General features: G+C 40.5%; 1 protein-coding gene across 1 annotated transcript in view; it reads left to right on the top strand.

Annotated features, from left to right (window-relative positions):
* LOC124151126 (lysosomal cobalamin transporter ABCD4-like) overlaps nucleotides 1–21,415 on the top strand; it is a 49,195-nt gene that overhangs the window by 13,503 nt on the left and 14,277 nt on the right. The window contains exons 6-11 of the mRNA XM_048403147.1: nucleotides 949–1,074; nucleotides 5,418–5,563; nucleotides 8,495–8,622; nucleotides 12,865–12,956; nucleotides 18,385–18,468; nucleotides 20,139–20,171. Coding sequence (XP_048259104.1) covers nucleotides 949–1,074; nucleotides 5,418–5,563; nucleotides 8,495–8,622; nucleotides 12,865–12,956; nucleotides 18,385–18,468; nucleotides 20,139–20,171 — 609 coding nt within the window. The remainder of the gene's footprint in view (nucleotides 1–948; nucleotides 1,075–5,417; nucleotides 5,564–8,494; nucleotides 8,623–12,864; nucleotides 12,957–18,384; nucleotides 18,469–20,138; nucleotides 20,172–21,415) is intronic.

Below are 21,415 nucleotides of genomic sequence, written 5' to 3'. Positions count from 1 at the left end.
TCAGAAACATACCATGCTAACCGTGTGTCCAAATCAGAAACATACCATGATAACCTTGTGTCAGAAACATACCATGATAACCGTGTGTCCAAATCAGAAACATACCATGATAACCGTGTGTCCAAATCAGAAACATACCATGATAACCGTGCGTCCAAATCAGAAACACACCATGATAACCGTGTGTCCAAATCAGAAACATACCATGATAACCGTGTGTCCAAATGAGAAACATACCATAGTAACCGTGTGTCCAAATCAGAAACATACCATGCTAACCGTGTGTCCAAATCAGAAACATAGTGACCCAGGTAACCGTGTGTCCTAATCAGAAACATAGTTACCCAGGTAACCGTGTGTCCTAATCAGAAACATGGTTACCCAGGTAACCGTGCCTCCTAATCAGAAACACAGTTACCCAGGTAACCATGTGTTCAGTCTAAATTTCGTTTTTTTCGCGTTATTTCAATTATTTTCTCATAATTTAGAATTTTTCTCGTTGCTTTGATTATTTTCTCGTATTTTAAATAACCAAGAAATAATCGAAGTAATGAGAAAACACTTTATTTTAAGGATACGGATCCATCTTGGCCCACTTAAAATGTCACATTTTAAACTAACGGGAAACTTCTGACATTGTCAAGTATATAGGAATAGATCTGCCTAAAAAATACGAAATCCTAATGGTGTCACTTTGGTAGCATAAATTTATTTTAAGTGGAAGTTTCTTTTCACTTTCATTATTTGTTTATGTTTTCGCTATTCCATAGTGTTTTTTGTTATTTCGATTATATTTTCGTAATTTCAATTATTTTCTCGTTACTGCGATTATTTTCTCGTAATTTTTCCAATAATTTGTCATTATTTCACGATTGTCTAAACAACAACAACAATAACAATAATAAAATCATATATATAATAATGCCTATTCCTCATTCTGTGTGGCAGCACTGGGTACAGTGGACCAGTTGGTGTGATAATACTGTTTGCAGCAACGACGACAGTCAACTACTTCCTCATGACCCCCATTGTCAACATCTTCTACCAGCAGAAGAAGCGAGAAGGTGACTTCAGGTGAGGTGCACAGTATTTAAAACGGTTCTGGGCCGGGAGAGCGAAACCTAGCCATAATCAACTCTAAAATCTCTTCGCTTTCGTGAAGCTACAGTAAGACTGGTCACGCTACAGTAAACACGGAATATTGCTATACCGGGACTCTCAAATTACAAGAAAAACACAGAAATGCGTATACCGTAATTACAGTAGTAATTTATTAGATGCTGAAGTATAGTATAGTTGCACAAAAGTACTTTACATTTAACAAATTTAATAACTCTAATACTTTAATATTTCATAGATGTACATTATAATTTCTACAAAAACAACAATAACTTATATCTTAAAATATAATGGTAAATACATAAATACATTCTATAATAAATTTGCCGTTGCACTGGCATACACGTTGTGTTCAAGTCATTCACTCCAAGTGGATCAGGTCACCAACGTGATCTGTGTACTCAACTTCGCCGATGACGTTGTTGACGAGATTGTCTTTCAGAGCCTGAAGACGGTTGTCAATCAGCCGGTATCTTCTCTTTCTGGGTGGTGCTGACCAGTTGGCTCCAATTCGTTGAATGGCGACTTCTACGTTAGATTGTTCTCTTTGAAATAGCGTAACAACTTCAAAAATGTTCGGATGGCTCTTCCTGGCAAGTTTGTTGAGTTTGTGATTCCACCCCTCGACGTTATTGTTAGTGCGATGCCCTTGGTTACCAAAATGGTTCCAGATCTCAGGTCCGAACTGGCGTCCTTCCACCCACGTTGTCCTGACGTAGTCCATGAAGGCTGCGACCTTGGGACCCGCGGGACCGTCAGCGATGGCTTGGAGCCAGACGTCGTCGACCTTGATGAGAATGTCGTTGTCGATGCGATGAAGGAAGTGTTCTCCTGCTTCGGTCAATGTCCACTGTCCTTCAAGATTAATCTCAGGTCGGGTGGCAGGAAGTTTGGGAAGGTTCTTGTGGCGTTGTCGGTACAGAATGGTCTTCAGGGATGCAAAGGAAGGAATTTCCTTAAGCTGGTCGTCTGGAACTCGACGTGGTGGCGGCGAAGTCTGGAAATCTCATCTCCGTATATGGTTGGAATCGGCGTTGTTTCCGTCTTAGCACGGTGGATGAGCTTGGACTTAAAAGATTCCACTTCCATCTCATATGGGATAGGTTGGTGGGTATGGTTCACCTGCAATTAAATAATTGCATTTTAACTAATATTAACTATAAACAAATAAATACATGTGACAAATACCTGTGGTATCTAAAAATAAGTAATAATAATAAGTAAAATAAATAACTGAATAGTTTGTTAAGCAAAGTCTTTTGAGTCTATGTCTTTAAGATTATTTTCATCATTATCATGTGCATTATTTTCTTACCTGCAAAGCCGCTTGAAGAATGCCGTTTTCAGTGATCACCGACGCTCTGCAGGCAGCAACAACGCAGTTCCAATACTTCTTCTCACGGACCGTTTTCTTACAACGAAACTTGAATCTCTCATAAAACAAGTGCTGACCATGGTCACTCGAACTTGTGCGTTAGCCATTTTGACCTCATAGATAAATGTTGTTGTTGTTGTTGCATTAAGTGTTTAGGAGGTCGCCTTCTGCCTAGGCAATTTCGGCTGACCTGTCCCTCTTTGGGACTCCTGTGTGTGAGTAGGGTACACCTATCTATTGTGAGTTTGGTGTTCACATAATTTCTGTTTTTGTATTGATATGATTTCTATTTTCTTATATTGATATGATTTCATTTCTATCCTTGGCTGCTCTGTTTATATACGTTCGAGTAGCTGTCCATCTCTCAGAAATAGAGTTAGTTTGGCCTTCGCTATTGCATCTCTTGGCTTTAGGAGATCTATGACAGATAGCGGATCTAACTGCAATTCTTGCACTCTTTATATATACCATCAAATACATACTCTTAAGAAACGACTCTCCTCTAAACTCATCGGTATCATAACCCATATCAACTAAGAAACTAATTGTTTGTTCAATTAAGAAACTGATCATTTCTTCTCCTGTGTTTAAACATCCAACTGTATTATTTTTTACGAAACGAGTCTCTAGTAAATCTCCTCTCCTCTCCTCTGTTTGAACAGCACGGGCGCTAATCTAAACTACGGTAGTCCGGTGTTTTTATAGCATTTACTCATTTCTCGCTTTCGTAGGACAAATACCCCAACTTGGGTTTTCGCTTTTCTGATACTAGGGAAAATTGGATTTTCGCTAACCAGGCACGACAAGGCGGAGACATCGATTGCAACCGTCACAAACACATGCCTTTGCAAGTCAGTTGTTCACCTGAAAAAAACATAGGAACATATAGTTCAAGTCAAGATAGAAAATTACGTTTTGTGTCATAGATGCGTCTAATTTGGAAATGTCACCCACATGTCCACCATAACACTCTTTGGAAGTGTAGCAGGGCGTGGAGTCACCCCACAGATGACATCCTTACCTTGTCAGCTTGCTGACGGGGTTAACCTCTTTGGTCATGTGGACAAGGCGTCTGACCTCTGATCAGAAGGTCCGTGGTTCGAATCCCATCACGGAAATTTTATGGCCGTTACAGAAGCTTCACTGAGGCCTTGAATGTTGTGACCTTGATCAAACAACCTTTGAATAAGAGTCGGATGACGCTCTCTGAATCTTGGTAGAAAACGGATGTTCGATTGTACACCAAAAGTTGTGAAATGTTGACATCAAAGGCAATAGCTTCTGGAATATTGCTGGACACAAATAAATAAATTCCTTAACAAATCCCTCATACTTTTTTCCGTGTGTGTGTGTGTGTGTGTGTGTGTGTTTGGTAAGCAATTTTCAGCATCTTCAACCATTGTTTTTGTGATGATAACAATTATACCAGTAACTTCGTCAGATTGCCATTGGTTAATTCTGACCAAGTTGATTGAAAAGGGCGACACCATGTATGTCTGTAAACACTGAAAGTAGTACCAATCTGATATTTCATTTCATAACGTTGATATCTGATTGGTCCACGTGATCGTGATAAAACACTATGTATCCCGCCTTTGAGGGAAATACATTTCCCAGCGGGAGAATAAATTCCTTAACAAACCCCGCTTGCTTTTTCCGAGACAAAGATAGTCACGTGACAGCACACGTTAACCTCAGCTCAACCAGACAGCTGTTTTCTATCAATTAAAACATGTAGATAAGATAAATTCGTTGCAGCTGGATCACACGGGGTACATGGGGTTTTATGCGTTCCGCGCTCGTGGTATGAAACCTAACGAGAGGCGCATAAAACCCCATGTACCCCGAATGATAATGCTACAACTTAAATTGTCACTCTGAATCTTTATGCATAGATCTAAATATGGAACAGACGAGGCGATCTGACTGGCCTCCTCTATTTCTAGTTCTGGTGGGTAAATCCGTCAAAGGAACTTGGCTATTTGATGGTTATGAACCAATCAATATGCCCGAAGCTTAAGTTAAACTTTTTGGCCCAATTACCTTCTTTTGACTTTGCCAATCCGAGCAGAAATTCCAATTCATAAGCATTAAGAAACAGATCAGCAAGGAGGGGAGCACAGTTAGTGACCATGGGGATGCTCACGTTTTGCCTTAATGTCTTGTTTTCTCAAAAATGAATCAGTTCAGTAGTTGTATTTTGTTCAGGTTCGATCTTAAAGCAGCTCTCACACTTTGCCGAGGTGGTTGCCGAGGTCTCCCGAGCCTAACTCGCTTAGGACTCGGGAAGAGACTATATATGTACGAGTATCATACGAGTAGGCTACGAGTGTGTTACGAGCCCCATAGGAGTCAAACAGGAGTCCAATTAAGAGTCTATTAAGAGTTGTATACGAGCACAATGATCTCCATACGAGCTGTACGAGTTTGGTACGACTTTGGTAGGAGGTGGCTACGAGCGGCTAAATATTTCGGCGGGAATTACACTCGTATAGCTCGTATTAGACTCGGTCAACTCGGCAATACATTTTGCACACGATGCTCATACGAGTTCTGTACGAGCACCACGAGGTCGCCACGAGGGTATTACGAGTAGGACGAGTGTGTTACGAGTTTGTTACGAGTTTCATAGGAGTTGGCTGGCGGCCCGACTGTTTTGAGCAGTTCCAAAACCCTCGTAGATCAGTACGAGTTATCCCGAGTTACCCGAGTTTAGGACGACCTCGCTGCGAGATCCATACGAGTACCCCCGAGTCAGCTCGGGTCCATACTTGGGACGCAACCAGGCAAAGTGCGAGAGCCCCTTAAATCATCGTGTCTGACCATAGATACAATAATGTCCTTGGTGCCAAACAGCTTTACTCATTTGTATCTCATAAACCAATGCGTTTTTATCATTGCTTGTTCCGTCCAATTTCTTCAGGTTCAAGCATATGCACATCCGCATTAACTCGGAACCGGTTGCGTTCTACAAAAGTGGAGAGCTGGAGCGGGAGCGAGCTGACAACAGACTGAGGAAACTTCTGAACACCCAGTCCTCTCTTATAAGGAGGCAATATGCCCTCAACGGTTAGTGAGACTATGAAGTAAGAATCTGCATAGAGGTGAGGTGAGGTGAGGTGAGGTGAAATGGGGTTTAACGTCGCGTCCAAGATTGTTGCACTTATGGAGCGACGTGCATGTGTAAGAGTGAATATTATCCTACCCTATTTTTTATCCCGGGGATGAAATTCTCTAGTGTCAGGATGTTTGAACCCATACCAGTGTGTTTAATCCTATCCTATACTATACTCTAGAGTAAAACTTCCCCGGGATAATATTTAGGTAGGACATAATCCTTGCTTACAAATGCACAGTGTGTGTGTTTGTGTGTGTGTGTGCGTGTGCGTGTGTGTGTGTGTGTGTGTCTGCTTGTACTAGTCCGGACTGATGCCGATTTACAGTGCTAGCCCACTGAGATACCATGCCGCAGTCTAACATGAATACAGACTGAGGAAACTTCAGCATGTTTTAGCCCCTTGATGCCGAGCGCCAGACAGGGTAACAACAAGTACCATCTTTTAACATCCTTTAGCCTAATACTACTCACTAATAGCGCTTTGAGCATGCCCATGAGCGGTGGGGAAATATGTGCAATATAAATAGCCTACTATTATTATTATAACTCAACTCCTGCTATATTTATTCGCACCAAAAGAAATGTGAACCATAGACACATATCGAGAAGTATGTACGTAAAGAAGAGATGTTTCCAGTGAGTACCAATTAATGACAAAATCAGTCTAGTGTTACCACAGAGTGTCTTTATTCTTATCACGATATGCTACACGTGATTTTCAAACTTTACATGCTAATCCTGCACGAGGCAAAGAGTGCATTTCAAGTCATGGATCTATGACGTCACATGTGATGCTTTCATGAGCGTCGGTTTACACAACATACCAGTATGTTCGTTTGTACAATCTAATATCTCTTGAATGTGAGTAATACTTGATACATTAGTCAACATGAATAGTATTCGCGTTTCTTTTGTCGGTGAGTATAGATATTACACATCGACTCCTTATTCAACACCTGCTATCAGATATAATACATGGACTCCTTATTCACCACCTGCTATTTAGATACAATACATCGACTCCTTACTCACCAACTGCAATATAGATATAGCACATCGACTCCTTACTCACCACCTGCAATATAGATATAACACATCGACTCCTTACTCACCACCCGCTATTTAGATATAACACATCGACTCCTTATTTACCATCTGTTATTTAGATATAACATATCGACTCCTTATTTACCATCTGCTATTTAGATATAATGCATCGACTCCTTATTTACCATCTGCTATTTAGATATAACACATCGACTCCTTATTTACCATCTGCTATTTAGATATAATGCATCGACTCCTTACTCACCACCTGCTATTTAGATATAACACATCGACTCCTTAATCACCACCTGCTATTTAGATATAACACATCGACTCCTTATTTACCATCTGCTATATAGATATAACACATCGACTCAAAAATCACCACCTGCTATTTAGATATTACACATCGACTCCTTACTCACCACCTGCAATATATTAGTTATTACACATCGACTCCTTACTCACCACCTGCTATATAGATATTACACATCGACTCCTTACTCACCACCTGCTATATAGATATTACACATCGACTCCTTACTCACCACCTGCTATATAGATATTACACATCGACTCCTTACTCACCACCTGCTATATAGATATTACACATCGACTCCTTACTCACCACCTGCTATATATATATTACACATCGACCCCTTACTCACCACCTGCAATATAGATATTACACATAGACTCCTTACTCACCACCTGCTATATAGATATTACCCATCGACTCCTTACTCACCACCTGCTATGTAGATACAATACATCAACTCCTTACTCACCACCTGCTATATAGACATAACACATCGACTCCTTACTCACCACCTGCTATGTAGATACAATACATCGACTCCATACTCACCACCTGCAATATAGATATAACACACCGACTCCTTACTCACCACCTGCTATATAGATATTACCCATCGACTCCTTACTCACCACCTGCTATGTAGATACAATACATCAACTCCTTACTCACCACCTGCTATATAGACATAACACATCGACTCCTTACTCACCACCTGCTATGTAGATACAATACATCAACTCCTTACTCACCACCTGCTATATAGATATTACCCATCGACTCTTTACTCACCATCCGCTATTTAGATATAACACATCGACTCCTTACTCAGCACCTGCAATATAGATATAACACATCGACTCCTTACTCACCACCCGCTATATAGATATAACACATCGACTCCTTACTCAGCACCTGCAGTATAGATATAACACATCGACTCCTTACTCAGCACCTGCTATATAGATATTACCCATCGACTCCTTACACACCACCTGCTATATAGATATTACACATCGACTCCTTAATCACCACCCGCTATTTAGATATAACACATCGACTCCTTACTCACCACCCGCTATTTAGATATAACACATCGACTCCTTACTCACCACCTGCAATATAGATATAACACATAGACTCCTTACTCACCACCTGCAATATAGATACAATACATCGACTCCTTACTCATCAACTGCAATATATTAGTTATTACACATCGACTCCTTACTCACCACCTGCTATATAGATATTACACATCGACTCCTTAATCACCACCTGCTATATAGATATAACACATCGACTCCTTACACACCACCTGCTATTCGGATCTTATACAGATACTACTCCTTACTCAACTCCTGCTAGATGATATAACACATCAACGTCTTCATCGTGCACTGACACATACGTATTACCAACGCCTTGATAAATATCTATCTCATTTCAATAAAGCACCAACATGCAGAAATGTCGAACATTGTGTCAGGTTGCTAAGAAATGGTAAATACGGTTGCAGTTCCCATCTCCATCTTCGACAACATGTACCTGTCCACCATCCTCAGCTACATCGCCATCTGGTTCCCCATCTTCCACGGCGTCTACGACAACCTCTCCGCCGTCGAACTCTCGTCATTTATCAGCAAGGTAGGGGGATGCTCTGTGTGTGGACATGCGTTTAACGTAATCTATTGTGTCTGCCCCCTCCTCACTCAACTGACCCTGTTTTCTTTATGCATATGGATATGGAATTTCTACGACAACCTCTCCGCCGTCGACCACTCGTCATTTATCAGCAAGGTAGGGGGATGCTCTGTGTGTGGACATGCGTTTAACGTAATCTATTGTGTCTGCCCCCTCCTCACTCAATTGACCCTTTTTTCTTTATGCATATGGATATGGGATTTCTCCCGAATTGACAAAATCAAAGACAAGGGAATTTAGCCAAGAATTTGAACTTAAGCTTCAGGTATATATCAATGATCTGATGTCGTTCAATAATGGTGAAACATGATTTACCCACCCACCTAGTTAGTAATAAAAGAGACCAGTGAAAACGCCTCATCTGCTTTATATTTAGATCTATGCATAAACATTCAGAGTGCCAAATATCTATCCACAAGCCTCATACGACTCTTGCTGAAAAGTGACTTGACAACATTCAAGGCCTTAGACTCAAGGTTTTCAAAACTTTGACGCATCAGTGACAAAAATGATGTCCGATGCAATTATCTATTTTGACTTGTGATATGTATCCCCATGTTTTTGCAGGTGAAACGTTGACTTGCCTTTGCATGTGTTTGTGAAGGAGTGCCACCGGTGAGACACCTTTTCGCGAACACCTGGTATCCACACTATTTGATAGTGATTCAGAAACGCATGCTTATGATAAAGTTGGAATCGTACAATGGTTCTGTCGCTTTTAATCAGGAATAAACTCAAAACAAGGTTTATTCCATGCCTATTTATGAGTGATTAATAAACACATGCTTATGATATGGACAGAATCGTATATGGATTTTGTGTGAGATATTTCAGTAAAATATTCATATGGTGAGGGCCACTTTTTTATGTCCATTTTTAGCACTGTAGGATGTACATGTGACATGTGTTTACATCGACATCCATGTTATGAGCAATATATGTTAAAAACTACCACAGTATATCAATCGCTGTGACAGCGCGTCATAATAAGTCAAGTGCAAGACATCAAAATGGCCGACGGGAGACGGAGACAAAGTTCCTAAGAGCTGTCACGCTGAACGTGTGGCGATTAGTCAGTATTGCTGAATTGACTGAATAAAGATTCTGTTAATGATTTGTCAGATAGGCGCTGAAGTAATTCCACTGATAACTGCAGGAAGCTGCTTAATGTCAGTGTAGTTCTCAGTCGATGTTTTCCATTTGTTCACTAGGGTGAGTACCATGATATTCAATCATGGACAAACATTCACATATACTCCGGGCTTTTTCAATGCACAAATCAATCATGAGTAAAATCAACCATGAGTAAAATCAACCATGAGTAAAATCAACCATGAGTAAAATAAGTATAAGTCGCTGGTGACTTTAAACAATGGTTCGGACTTTCGTATGAAACTCGATATTAATAGATCATGCTGATGGTCGTACGGACAACGCAAGACATTCTGTTTGCAGATGGTGGCACGGAAAACACTAGACATTCTGTTTGCAGATGGTCGTAAGGAAAACACAAGACATTCTGTTTGCAGATGGTCGTAAGGAAAACGCAAGACATTCTGTTTGCAGATGGTCGTAAGGAAAACGCAAGAAATTCTGTTTGCAGATGGTCGTAAGGAAAACGCAAGACATTCTGTTTGCAGATGGTCGTAAGGAAAACGCAAGACATTCTGTTTGCAGATGGTCGTAAGGAAAACGCAAGACATTCTGTTTGCAGATGGTCGTAAGGAAAACGCAAGACATTCTGTTTGCAAATGGTCGTAAGGAAAACGCAAGACATTCTGTTTACAGATGGTCGCACGGAAAACACTAGACATTCTGTTTGCAGATGGTCGTAAGGAAAACACAAGACATTCTGTTTGCAGATGGTCGCACGGCAAACACAAGACATTCTGTTTGCAGATGGACGTAAGAAAAAGACAAGACATTCTGTTTGCAGATGGTCGCACTGAAAACACATGACATTCTGTTTGCAGATGGCCGCACGGAAAACACCAGACATTCTGTTTGCAGATGGTCGTAAGGAAAACACATGACGTTCTGTTTGCAGATGGTCGTAAGGAAAACACATGACATTCTGTTTGCAGATGGTCGTAAGGAAAACACAAGACATTTTGTTTACAGATGGTCGCACGGAAAACACAAGACATTCTGTTTGCAGATGGTCGCACGGAAAACACAAGACATTTTGTTTGCAGATGGCCGCACAGAAAACACAAGACATTCTGTTTGCAGATGGACGTAAGAAAAAGACAAGACATTATGTTTGCAGATGGCCGCATGGAAAACACAAGACATTTTGTTTGCAGATGGCCGCACGGAAAACACCAGACATTCTGTTTGCAGATGGTCGTAAGGAAAACACCAGGCATTCTGTTTGCAGATGGACGTAAGGAAAATACAAGACATTCTGTTTGCAGATGGCCGCACGGAAAACACAAGACATTCTGTTTGCAGATGGACGTAAGGAAAAGACAAGACATTATGTTTGCAGATGGCCGCACGGAAAATACAAGACATTCTGTTTGCAGATGGACGTAAGGAAAAGACAAGACATCCTGTTTGCAGATGGCCGCACGGAAAACACAAGACATTCTGTTTGCAGATGGTCGCACGGAAAATACAAGACATTCTGTTTGCAGATGGTCGCACGGAAAACACCAGACATTCTGTTTGCAGATGGTGGCACTGAAAACACACGACATTATGTTTGCAGATGGTGGCACGGAAAACACAAGACATTCTGTTTGCAGATGGTCGCACGGAAAACACCAGACATTCTGTTTGCAGATGGTGGCACTGAAAACACACGACATTATGTTTGCAGATGGTGGCACGGAAAACACAAGACATTCTGTTTGCAGATGGTCGCAAGGAAAACACAAGATATTATGTTTGCAGAAAGTCACATGGTAACAACATGTAACTGCTGCTGATATAGTATAAATAACCTTATTCGCGTGTGGAGTTATCATCAATACGTTTATGGAATCGTTGGCAGTTTATGGAAACAAACATGTTGATCTTTGTAGACTCAAACAATATCAAATAATCTATTAACATTGCCCATTTTATCCAAATGCAATTGTCTTTGTTAGTCTGACATGTGTGGTCACATGTATATGCTTGTTTGTCGTCAAGTTATTGTGTGCAGTTGGGACACAAGGGATACCTGACAAACACTTTCTTTGAAGGAATATGCACATCATATCATATTACAAATACATGTATTACTATTGTGACGACCTTTTATATCTTGAGTTTATATCATTCATATCTGGGGCACTCTTTGTGTCTGTGGGGCGGTCGGGTAGCCTAGTGGTTAAAGCGTTCGCTCGTCACGCCGAAGACCCGGGTTCGATTCCCGACATGGGTACAATGTGTGAAGCCCATTTCTGGTGTCCCCCGCCGTGATATTGCTGGAATATTGCTAAAATCAGCGTAAAACCATACTCACTCACTCACTCACTCTGTTGAGCGATCGGGTAGCCTTGTGGTTAAAGCGTTCGCTCGTCACGCCGAAGACCCGGGTTCAATTCCCGACATGGGTACAATGTGTGAAGCCCATTTCTGGTGTCCCCCGCCGTGATATTGCTGGAATATTGCTAAAATCAGCGTAAAACCATACTCACTAACTCACTCACTCTGTTGAGCGATCGGGTAGCCTTGTGGTTAAAGCGTTCGCTCGTCACGCCGAAGACCCGGGTTCGATTCCCGACATGGGTACAATGTGTGAAGCCCATTTCTGGTGTCCCCCGCCGTGATATTGCTGGAATATTGCTAAAATCGGCGTAAAACCATACTCACTCACTCACTCACTCACTCTGCGGGGCGGTCGGGTAGCCTAGTGGTAAAGCGTTCGCTCGTCACGCCGAAGACCCGGGTTCGATTCCCGACATGGGTACAATGTGTGAAGCCCATTTCTGGTGTCCCCCGCCGTGATATAGCTGGAATATTGCTAAAATCGGCGTAAAACCATACTCACTCACTCACTCATTCACTCTGTGGGGCGGTCGGGTAGCCTAGTGGTAAAGCGTTCGCTCGTCACGCCGAAGACCCGGGTTCGATTCCCGACATGGGTACAATGTGTGAAGCCCATTTCTGGTGTCCCCCGCCGTGATATTGCTGGAATATTGCTAAAAGCGGCGTAAAACCATACTCACTCACTCTTTGTTTCTGTATTTCTAGAATGCCTTTGTCGTTGGTTACATGGTAAGCAGTTTCCAGAGTCTTGTTGACATCTCTGCCAAGATGGCGGACCTCGCGGGAGTCACACACAGGTACGACACAGGGGTGGTGGGGTTAAAGCGTTCGCTCGTCGCGCCAGAGGCCCGGGTTCGACTCCCAACATGGGTACAATTTGTGAGGCCCCTTTCTGACCCCCCCCCCCCCTTCACCCCCCCAGGCCGTGACACTGCTGTAATATTGCTAGAAGCGGCGTAAAACCATACACACTTACTCATTACGTCACAAAACCAGGAATGAATGTATTTCGTAACATTGTCTACAAATACCAGATATATAAACATGACTAAACACACCAAATATAAATATACATTTCTTAGTCGAAAGAGACATTGTGTAAATATTTTATCGGTAACAAAGTTAAGTGCATGTTAATAAACACTTAATAAGGCTTAATGTTGTGTGGGGCGGTCGGGTAGCCTAGTGGTTAAAGCGTTCGTTCGTCACGCCGAAGACCCGGGTTCGATTCCCGACATGGGTACAATGTGTGAAGCCCATTTCAGGTGTCCCCCGCCGTGATATTGCTGGAATATTGCTAAAATCAGCGTAAAACCATACTCACTCACTCACTTCATGTTATGTATATTGTTGCAATATAAATGAATCGATATTTTTGCTTCGCCCTAGTTATATTTTTAACTTAGGTTTGTTTTTTCATTTTGTTTTGCAACAAAAAGATAATGAAATTATGAAAACATTTACAACATTTAAAAAACAATATTGTTATTATTTTTATTTTTACTAGAGATTAAATATTTTATATCATCTCTGTTAAATACAATGTTGAACTCATTTTAGCTGTTACTTTATTCTTTATTTATAAAGAACAGTCCAAAACAACTGGTTATACCACACATATATATCCACTAATAAAGGAGTGAGTGAGTGGGCGAGTTTGACTTTACGCCGCTTTTAGCAATATTCCAGCAATATCAAGGCGGGGGACACCAGAAATGGGCTTCACACATTGTACCCATGTCGGGAATCGAGCCCGGTTTTTTTGGCGTGACGAGCGAACGCTTTAACCACAAGGCTACCCGACCCCCTCACATATAAATGAAACAGCAACATGCTAACACCTGTGTATTGCATGGACAATAGTAATAACACTGTAGTGGCGTCCTGGTGCATACTTCTGTCTCTTACATACATTCCGAAGTAACAGTCCGTAAATGGTTTGGTTTGGTTTGTGGTTTTACGCCACACTCAGCAATATTCCAGCTTTATGACGGCGGTCTTTATATAATCGAGTCTGGACCAGAAAATCCAGTGATTGACATCATGAACATCGATCCATGCAATTGGGATCGATGACATGCATCAACCAAGTCAGCGAGCCTGACGCCCGTTAGTCACATTTTACGACAAGCATGGTCGTCTTTTACGGCAAGCATGGGTTGCTGAAGATCTATTCTACCCCGGATCTTCACGGGCCAGTCCGTGAATGAATAGACGAAGATGGACAACATATGGTAATGGTCAACTCTGAAGATATTTTATTTTTATTTAGATTTTGATTACTATAGCTCCAGACTAGGTAAGAAATTTAGTAAGTGAAAGAAAAGAACTGATAGATGAAAATATCTACGTTTTTGTCATCAGATATATCTGTATTGCCGCATTCATATTGAAACCAGTGTCGTAGCAATAGTCATTGATCAATTGTTCTAAATAAATGCCACAGACAATTAAGGCCCATGAAGAGATCTGTCATCGTTACTATGATTCCATGTATTAGAAACTTTTGGTTTGCTTCTAGCTTGTCAATAGACTGTTTTACAAACATAAACTACGCAAATTCAATGTTCAACCAAGGTCAAAGTAGACACAATTTATGGATAACAACTTCTTTAAGATTTTTTATTTTTTGTTGTTGCATATTAATCCAGGGTTTGCACGTCATTACATTTAATATGTAAATTGCAAAATAATATAAAGTTAAAACATAACATTAGATAGTAAATAGTTTGTGACACAATGACAAATTTATATGCTTGTCAATTCCGGAACTTCAGATGGCCTTAAAACACATCTGTGACGTCATTCTATTGTTTGAACGCTCCATTATTTTTCAGGAATGGAGAGTTGTTTGTCAACTGTACATTATCTTGAAGCAGCATTTGAATTTTTTAAAATATTTTCAACTACAGAATATTTTGTCAAAGTGTAAAAGTAGGGATGAGTTTTAAGTAGGGAAATATCCTCGTAACTCTCCATTCCTTAAAAATAATAGGCCTCGACTCCATTATTTTTAAGGAATAGAGAGTTACTCGGACATTCCCCTCTACGTAAACGTTGTAAGGTCATTGTTGCAAAGATACGCTGACAGGTGAAAGCATCAAGAGGTAGTAAATGACACAATGTGCACGTTATTAGAGGGTTCTGTGAGTGTGTTTGGGGACAAATGTTCTTTTAAAGCATTGTATTCAATGAAAGCGTTAAGTGCAAATTCGGTGACTGTTAACTGACACTTTCATGTCGGTATATTATTCGCTAAAAAAAGACAACTGACGTTTTACATGAGAACGCGACCTGTACTTTACGTATGCAGTTTGTTTTGCAGTTCGTGTAAACTTTTTTCACAGAAGTTGACACCGAACAGGTGTCTGGCACAGGTAATTAGATGTTATTAAAATAGATACGAAGTATTGCTTTAGGGTGCATGTAATCATTAATGATTTCTAACTTTTGGCCCCATCATTTATATTTTTCTGACATTAATGATTATATGTCTATTCAAAATACCAGATTTCTGCTTTAAAGTGTTATTTCTGAACATGCAATGTTAATCACCTGTCAAAACTCCGATTTATCCGTTACAGCAAAAAAACAAAAAACATCATGTGCCACATTCTGAACAGTAGCCACTTTTGATGTTAAACCTTCAGGAACACATAAATGTCTATGGATAACATAACTAGGCCATATTTGAAACGCCTCGGGTCATCCCCGAAGGGGATTCGTACTGAAAATTGCCTTCAAAATCATTTCGAGGTTTTGTGATGACTGTAATGTGATTAGAGATATATATTAGAGGTATATATAAGTACACATAGGGTTAGATCCATCAATATATTTTCAACACTTTTCCTTTTTACGCTTAGGAATTTGTTTCGGCAGATAATCGAGACTGATTATTATCGGGCGTTTGAACTTTCTGCGCTTAACATGACGAGTTTACGAAAGAAATACTACTCTTCGAATGGGTGCAGATCGCTTCATGTGTTCATGATCGTGTCACGGTAAAAAGAAAAGGTCCCCAGAACTCTACGAAACACGCTTTATCATATGTTTCAGTATAAAACACGCTTTATCATATGCCGAAGAAAAGAAAACGCATTATCATATCCTGAATATGAAACACGCTTTATCATATTTTTCAGCATGAAGCACGCTTTATCGTACGTTGAAGTATGTAACACGCTTTATCATTTGCTGAATGAAACATACTTATCATATGCTAAAGTATGAAACATGCTTGGTCATATGCCGAAGTATCAAACATACTTTATCATATGCTGAAGTATCAAACATACTTTATCATATGCTGAAGTATGAAATAATCTTTATCCTATGCGCTAAAGAATGAAACATGCTTTATCATGTGCTGAAGTATGAAATGCGCTTTATCATATGCTAAGGTATGAAACATGCTTGGTCATATGCTGAAGTATGAAATAAGCTTTATCCTATACGCTAAAGTATGAAACCTGCTTTATCACATGCTAAAATATGAAACATGCTTTATCATATGCTAAAGTATGAAACATGCTTTGCCATATTCTGAAGTATGAAATACGCTTTGTCATATGCTGAAGTGTGAACATGCTTTGTCATATGCTGAAGTATGAAATGCACTTTCTCATATGCTGAAGTATGAAACACGCTTTGTTATATGCTGAAGTATGAGACATGCTTTATCTCATGCTCAAGTATGAAAATATGTTTTATCACATGCCGAAGTATGAAAGCATGCTTTATCATATTTTGAAGTAGGAAACATACTTTATCATATGCTGAAGTATGAAACATGCTTTATCATATAATGATGTATGAAAACATGCTTATCACATGCTCAAGTATGAAAATATGTTTTATCATATGCTGAAGTATGAAACACGCTTTCTCATATGCTGAAGTATCAAAACATGCGTATCACATGCAGAAGTATGAAACGTGTTTTATCATATGCCCAAGTATGAAACATGTTTTACCATATGCTGCAGTATGAAACACGCTTTCTCATATGCTGAAGTATCAAAACATGGTGAAGTATGAAACATGCTTCATCATATGTTGAAGGTGAGGTGACGTGAATTTGGGTTTAACGTCGCGTCCAAGATTATTGCACTTATATAGCGACGTGCATGCACGTGTGTGTGTGTGTGTGTGTGTGTGTGTGTGTGTGTGTGTGTGTGTGTGGCTGCTTGTACTAGTCCGGACTAATGCTAGCTCACTGAGATACCATGCCGCAGTTTAACATGAATACCCCATTCAGACACAGTATACTGACTCCGAGCCGACCAGTCCTCGTTTTAGTCCTTTTATGCCGAGCGCCAGACAGGGTAACAACAAGTACCATCTTTTAATGTCTTTTGATATGACGCAGTCGGGGATCAAACCCCGGACCTTCCGCTCTCCGGGCGGACGCTCTACCACTAGACCACGGAGGCGGTCATCATCATATGTTGAAATATGAAAACATGCTTTATCATGCTGAAGTATTAAACATGCGTTATCATATGTTGATATATGAAACACATTTTATCATATGTTGAAGTATGAAAACCTGTTTCTCATATGCTGAAGTATGAAACATGCTTTATCATATGCTAAAGTACGGAACATGCTTTATCAAATGTTGAAATATGAAAACATCCTTATCATATGCTGAAGTATGAAACATGCTTTATCATATGCTGCAGTATATAACCCACTTTATCATGTCCTGAATATGAAACACGCTTTATAATATGCTGAAATATGTAACATGCTGAAAAATGAAACATGCTTCAATGTTCGCTGAGGTATGACATGACATGTCAAATATTGCAGTATGACACATTTGATCGAATATTGAGGTTGGATACGCCTTCTGTGAACGCTTTATCTCATGCTGATGTATCATATGAGTATATCAGCAGGTGGCTGTTTTCTTCCCTTCTAATCTTCTTGACCCGTGAAGATTCGGGGTAGAATAGGTCTTCAGCAACCATGCTTGCCGTAAAAGGCGACTATGCTTGTCGTAAAAGGCGACTAACGGGATCGGGTGGTCAGGCTCGCTGACTTGGTTGATGCATGTCATCGATCCCAACTGCGCGGATCGATGCTCGTGATGTCAATCACTGGATTGTCTGGTCCAGACTCGATTATTAACAGACCGCCGTCATATAGCTGGAATATTGCTGAGTGCGGCGTTAAACAACAAACAAACAAACAAACAAATCTTATCTTCTTCATCAGAATTGGACAACTCACAGAGAAACTCCAGTCCATCAAAGACCTGGAGACCGAGCAGAGTGAGGGGGAGCGTGCCAGTCCAGACAGGTAGCAGATTCAGGTTGATTTCATCAGTTCAAAGGTCGGTGTCGGACACACACAAAAAATCGACGAATAGTGGAATTGAGGGGAATTATATTTGAATTATGTTTTTTACCTGATCGAACCTTTTATCTGTTCCCATAAAGTGTAGTAATGATATAGGCAGTGCTGCCAGGAGGACCACGTGTAAATTCTGACGGCGGCTACACATTAGGTTAGAGTTATTCACTTGTATATACTTTTATGTCAAACGTGGGGGCGCACAGGTCACAAGCCGGGCGAAGTTAAGGTGAGGTGAAATGGTTTTACGTCGCGTCCAAGATTATTGCACTTATATGCGCGTGTATGTGTGGCTGCTTGTACTAGTCCGGACTGATGCCGATTTATAGTGCTAGCACACTGAGATACCATGCCGCAGTTTAACATGAATACCCCACTCAGACACAGTATACTGACTCCGAGCCGACCAGTCCTTATTTTAGCCCCTTAATGCCGAGCGCCAGGCAGGGTAACAACAAGAACCATCTTTTAACGTCTTTTGGTATGATCGAACCCCGGACCTTCCGCTCTCCGGGTGGACGCTGTTCCACTAGACCACGGAGGCGGTCGCGAAGTTAAGCAACATTGGTCAAATTGAATTGGATGTGCTTCTTGGGCACATGGTACATGTGGTGTCTCCTGGGGAAGGTGACATTGTTTGCAAGAGGCCTCTGATCACCCAGCAGAGGTGGCGATGTGATTGTTAAACTTCTAGTGCCTCACATGCAGCTTTGACAGTAACCTCCCAATGGAGCTGAAAATGAAAATCGAGTGCACACTGATCAATTGACTGGGGCGATAATGTAACGCTATTTTAGAAGTCATATTATTATTGTTTATTGTTTATTCATTATTATTATTTTGGCCGATTTGATATGGCACTTCGATTGGTTGACACTCATTTATGTACCGTCCAGCAGTACAGAACCATCAACAAAATCACCATTGACATTGAGATAATGTCCTACATCCTTGGCTCGTTTAAGGAAACTGTGGAATGCCTTGTTTTCATCATGAGTCTTGACATGCTTCACAAGAGGATCATCAGACATTAAATGTGTGCAAAAGTGCGCAGTACAATTCAATCATGAAGGTCCTTCATGTTAATCAAACCACTCCCTCCCGTTATAACTGGTAAATATAAGCGATTGACGGAAAGCGAGGGTGGTGGGATCTATTGTCTGAAATGATTCTTCGGGTACAGCTATATATATAAAAAGTATTTGTGGCTTTGACTTTATTGCGAGCGTTCAGCTCTGAATTTATTTATTTATTTATTTATTTATTGAATTTCATTCATTCATTCATTCATTCATTCATGAATGAATGAATGAATGAATGAATGAATGAATGAATGAATTTATTTATTTATTTATTTATTTATTTATTTATTTATTTATTTCTTATTTATTTCTTATTTATTTTTTATTTATTCATTTTATTTATGTATTTATTTATTTTATTTATTTCATTTTCTTACTTACTAATATCAAAACATACACCTTTGTAGTTCTCACTGCGATTGACCAATGACTAAACACTGAAACATTATTACACAGTCTGTTGCACGTATCCAAACTCAGCGCTCCTTAAACTCCTTATGAATGTTTATAAAGTGCATGTCTCATGTGTTTCAGATCGGGGAGTATTGAAATGACGAACTACAGTCGGTGAGTGACAAGGGTAATTGACAATAGTCGGAAAATGGATACAGTGATAATACAAAAAGAAAGGCCACTTGCCAAAACAGTATCTCATTCCACGAGCAGCATGCATCGATATAAACGCCCGGGCGAAAGAAAGTATACATCCATGTTTGATGTGGCTTAAACCTGAAACAAACAAGAAATTGTTATTCGATGGTGATGTATCTGACACAGGTATCATATTTTGTTTCGGCGACTGTTGTGATAACGTTTGTAATTGTTTGGTCCGATCCAATTTTCAAGAGTATGGTTTCTTTAGCCCTGCAGTTTATAGTGAGTGAGTGAGTGAGTATAGTTTTACGCCGCTTTTAGCAATATTCCAGCAATATCACGGCGGGGGACACCAGAAATGGGCTTCACACATTGTACCCATGTCGGGAATCGAACCCGGGTCTTCGGCGTGACGAGCGAACGCTTTAACCACTAGGCTACCCGACCGCCCCCCTGCAGTTTATAAGCCATGAAACAAATTTACAGCAAATCCCGTATCTGGCATCTATACGGTGACTCAATGACCATCAAGGTCAATGGTTGCCGTACCCAGTCAACTCAAATGTGAGTGCACACCTCAATACAACTGCCTTGTTAAAACGTCATTCATTTGATTTGTGAGCTCTTTGCCTAGTGTACGCCAAACGGCTGCCATCTCTATGACCGTTTTGTCATGACACGTGTCAGCCTTTGATGCCGTTAAGTACTGCATACTTAATGGATGAATTGTTTTTGAATATGTTCTAAGGTCATCGTATATGTTTAGAATTTGTTTTCGTGTTTTCTTTCTTGACATTCTTCAACCCATGTTATAGTTGTTGACCGAACAGTTATCAAAATGCCACTGGTGACAGGAAAGAGTCGCTATAAAACTATAGTCGCCATATTTGAATTTGCATCTTGGCTTTCTCAAAAGCAGTGTCAACTCGTGTTAGAGAGCGGTGATTTTGAATCGGTCATTACCACGAACCAATGCATGGGCAAAGTCTTTGGTTTGTTAATCCTGAAAAAATTCATGTAACTAAGTCTGTGGCAGACGACAATCGGTGGGAATTGGCCACAGGAGGTTAAAATTCGAAACGAAGGGTCGCGTTGCTTAGCCACAAATGGCCGACTTGGGATCGAATCCCAGAATCTCTCGGTCCGTCTCATTCGTGACCAACTCGTGTTATTCCGGGACAAGCCGAATAGCGACTCGTGCCCCTCTCATGGCCATT

This window comes from Haliotis rufescens, unplaced genomic scaffold, assembly GCF_023055435.1.
Source record: "Haliotis rufescens isolate VD_foot unplaced genomic scaffold, xgHalRufe1.0.p SCAF_3, whole genome shotgun sequence".
Taxonomy (NCBI): Eukaryota; Metazoa; Mollusca; class Gastropoda; order Lepetellida; family Haliotidae; genus Haliotis; species Haliotis rufescens.
The sequence above is the reverse complement of the archived record's forward strand: the minus strand, read 5'-3'. Positions and strand labels throughout refer to the sequence as shown.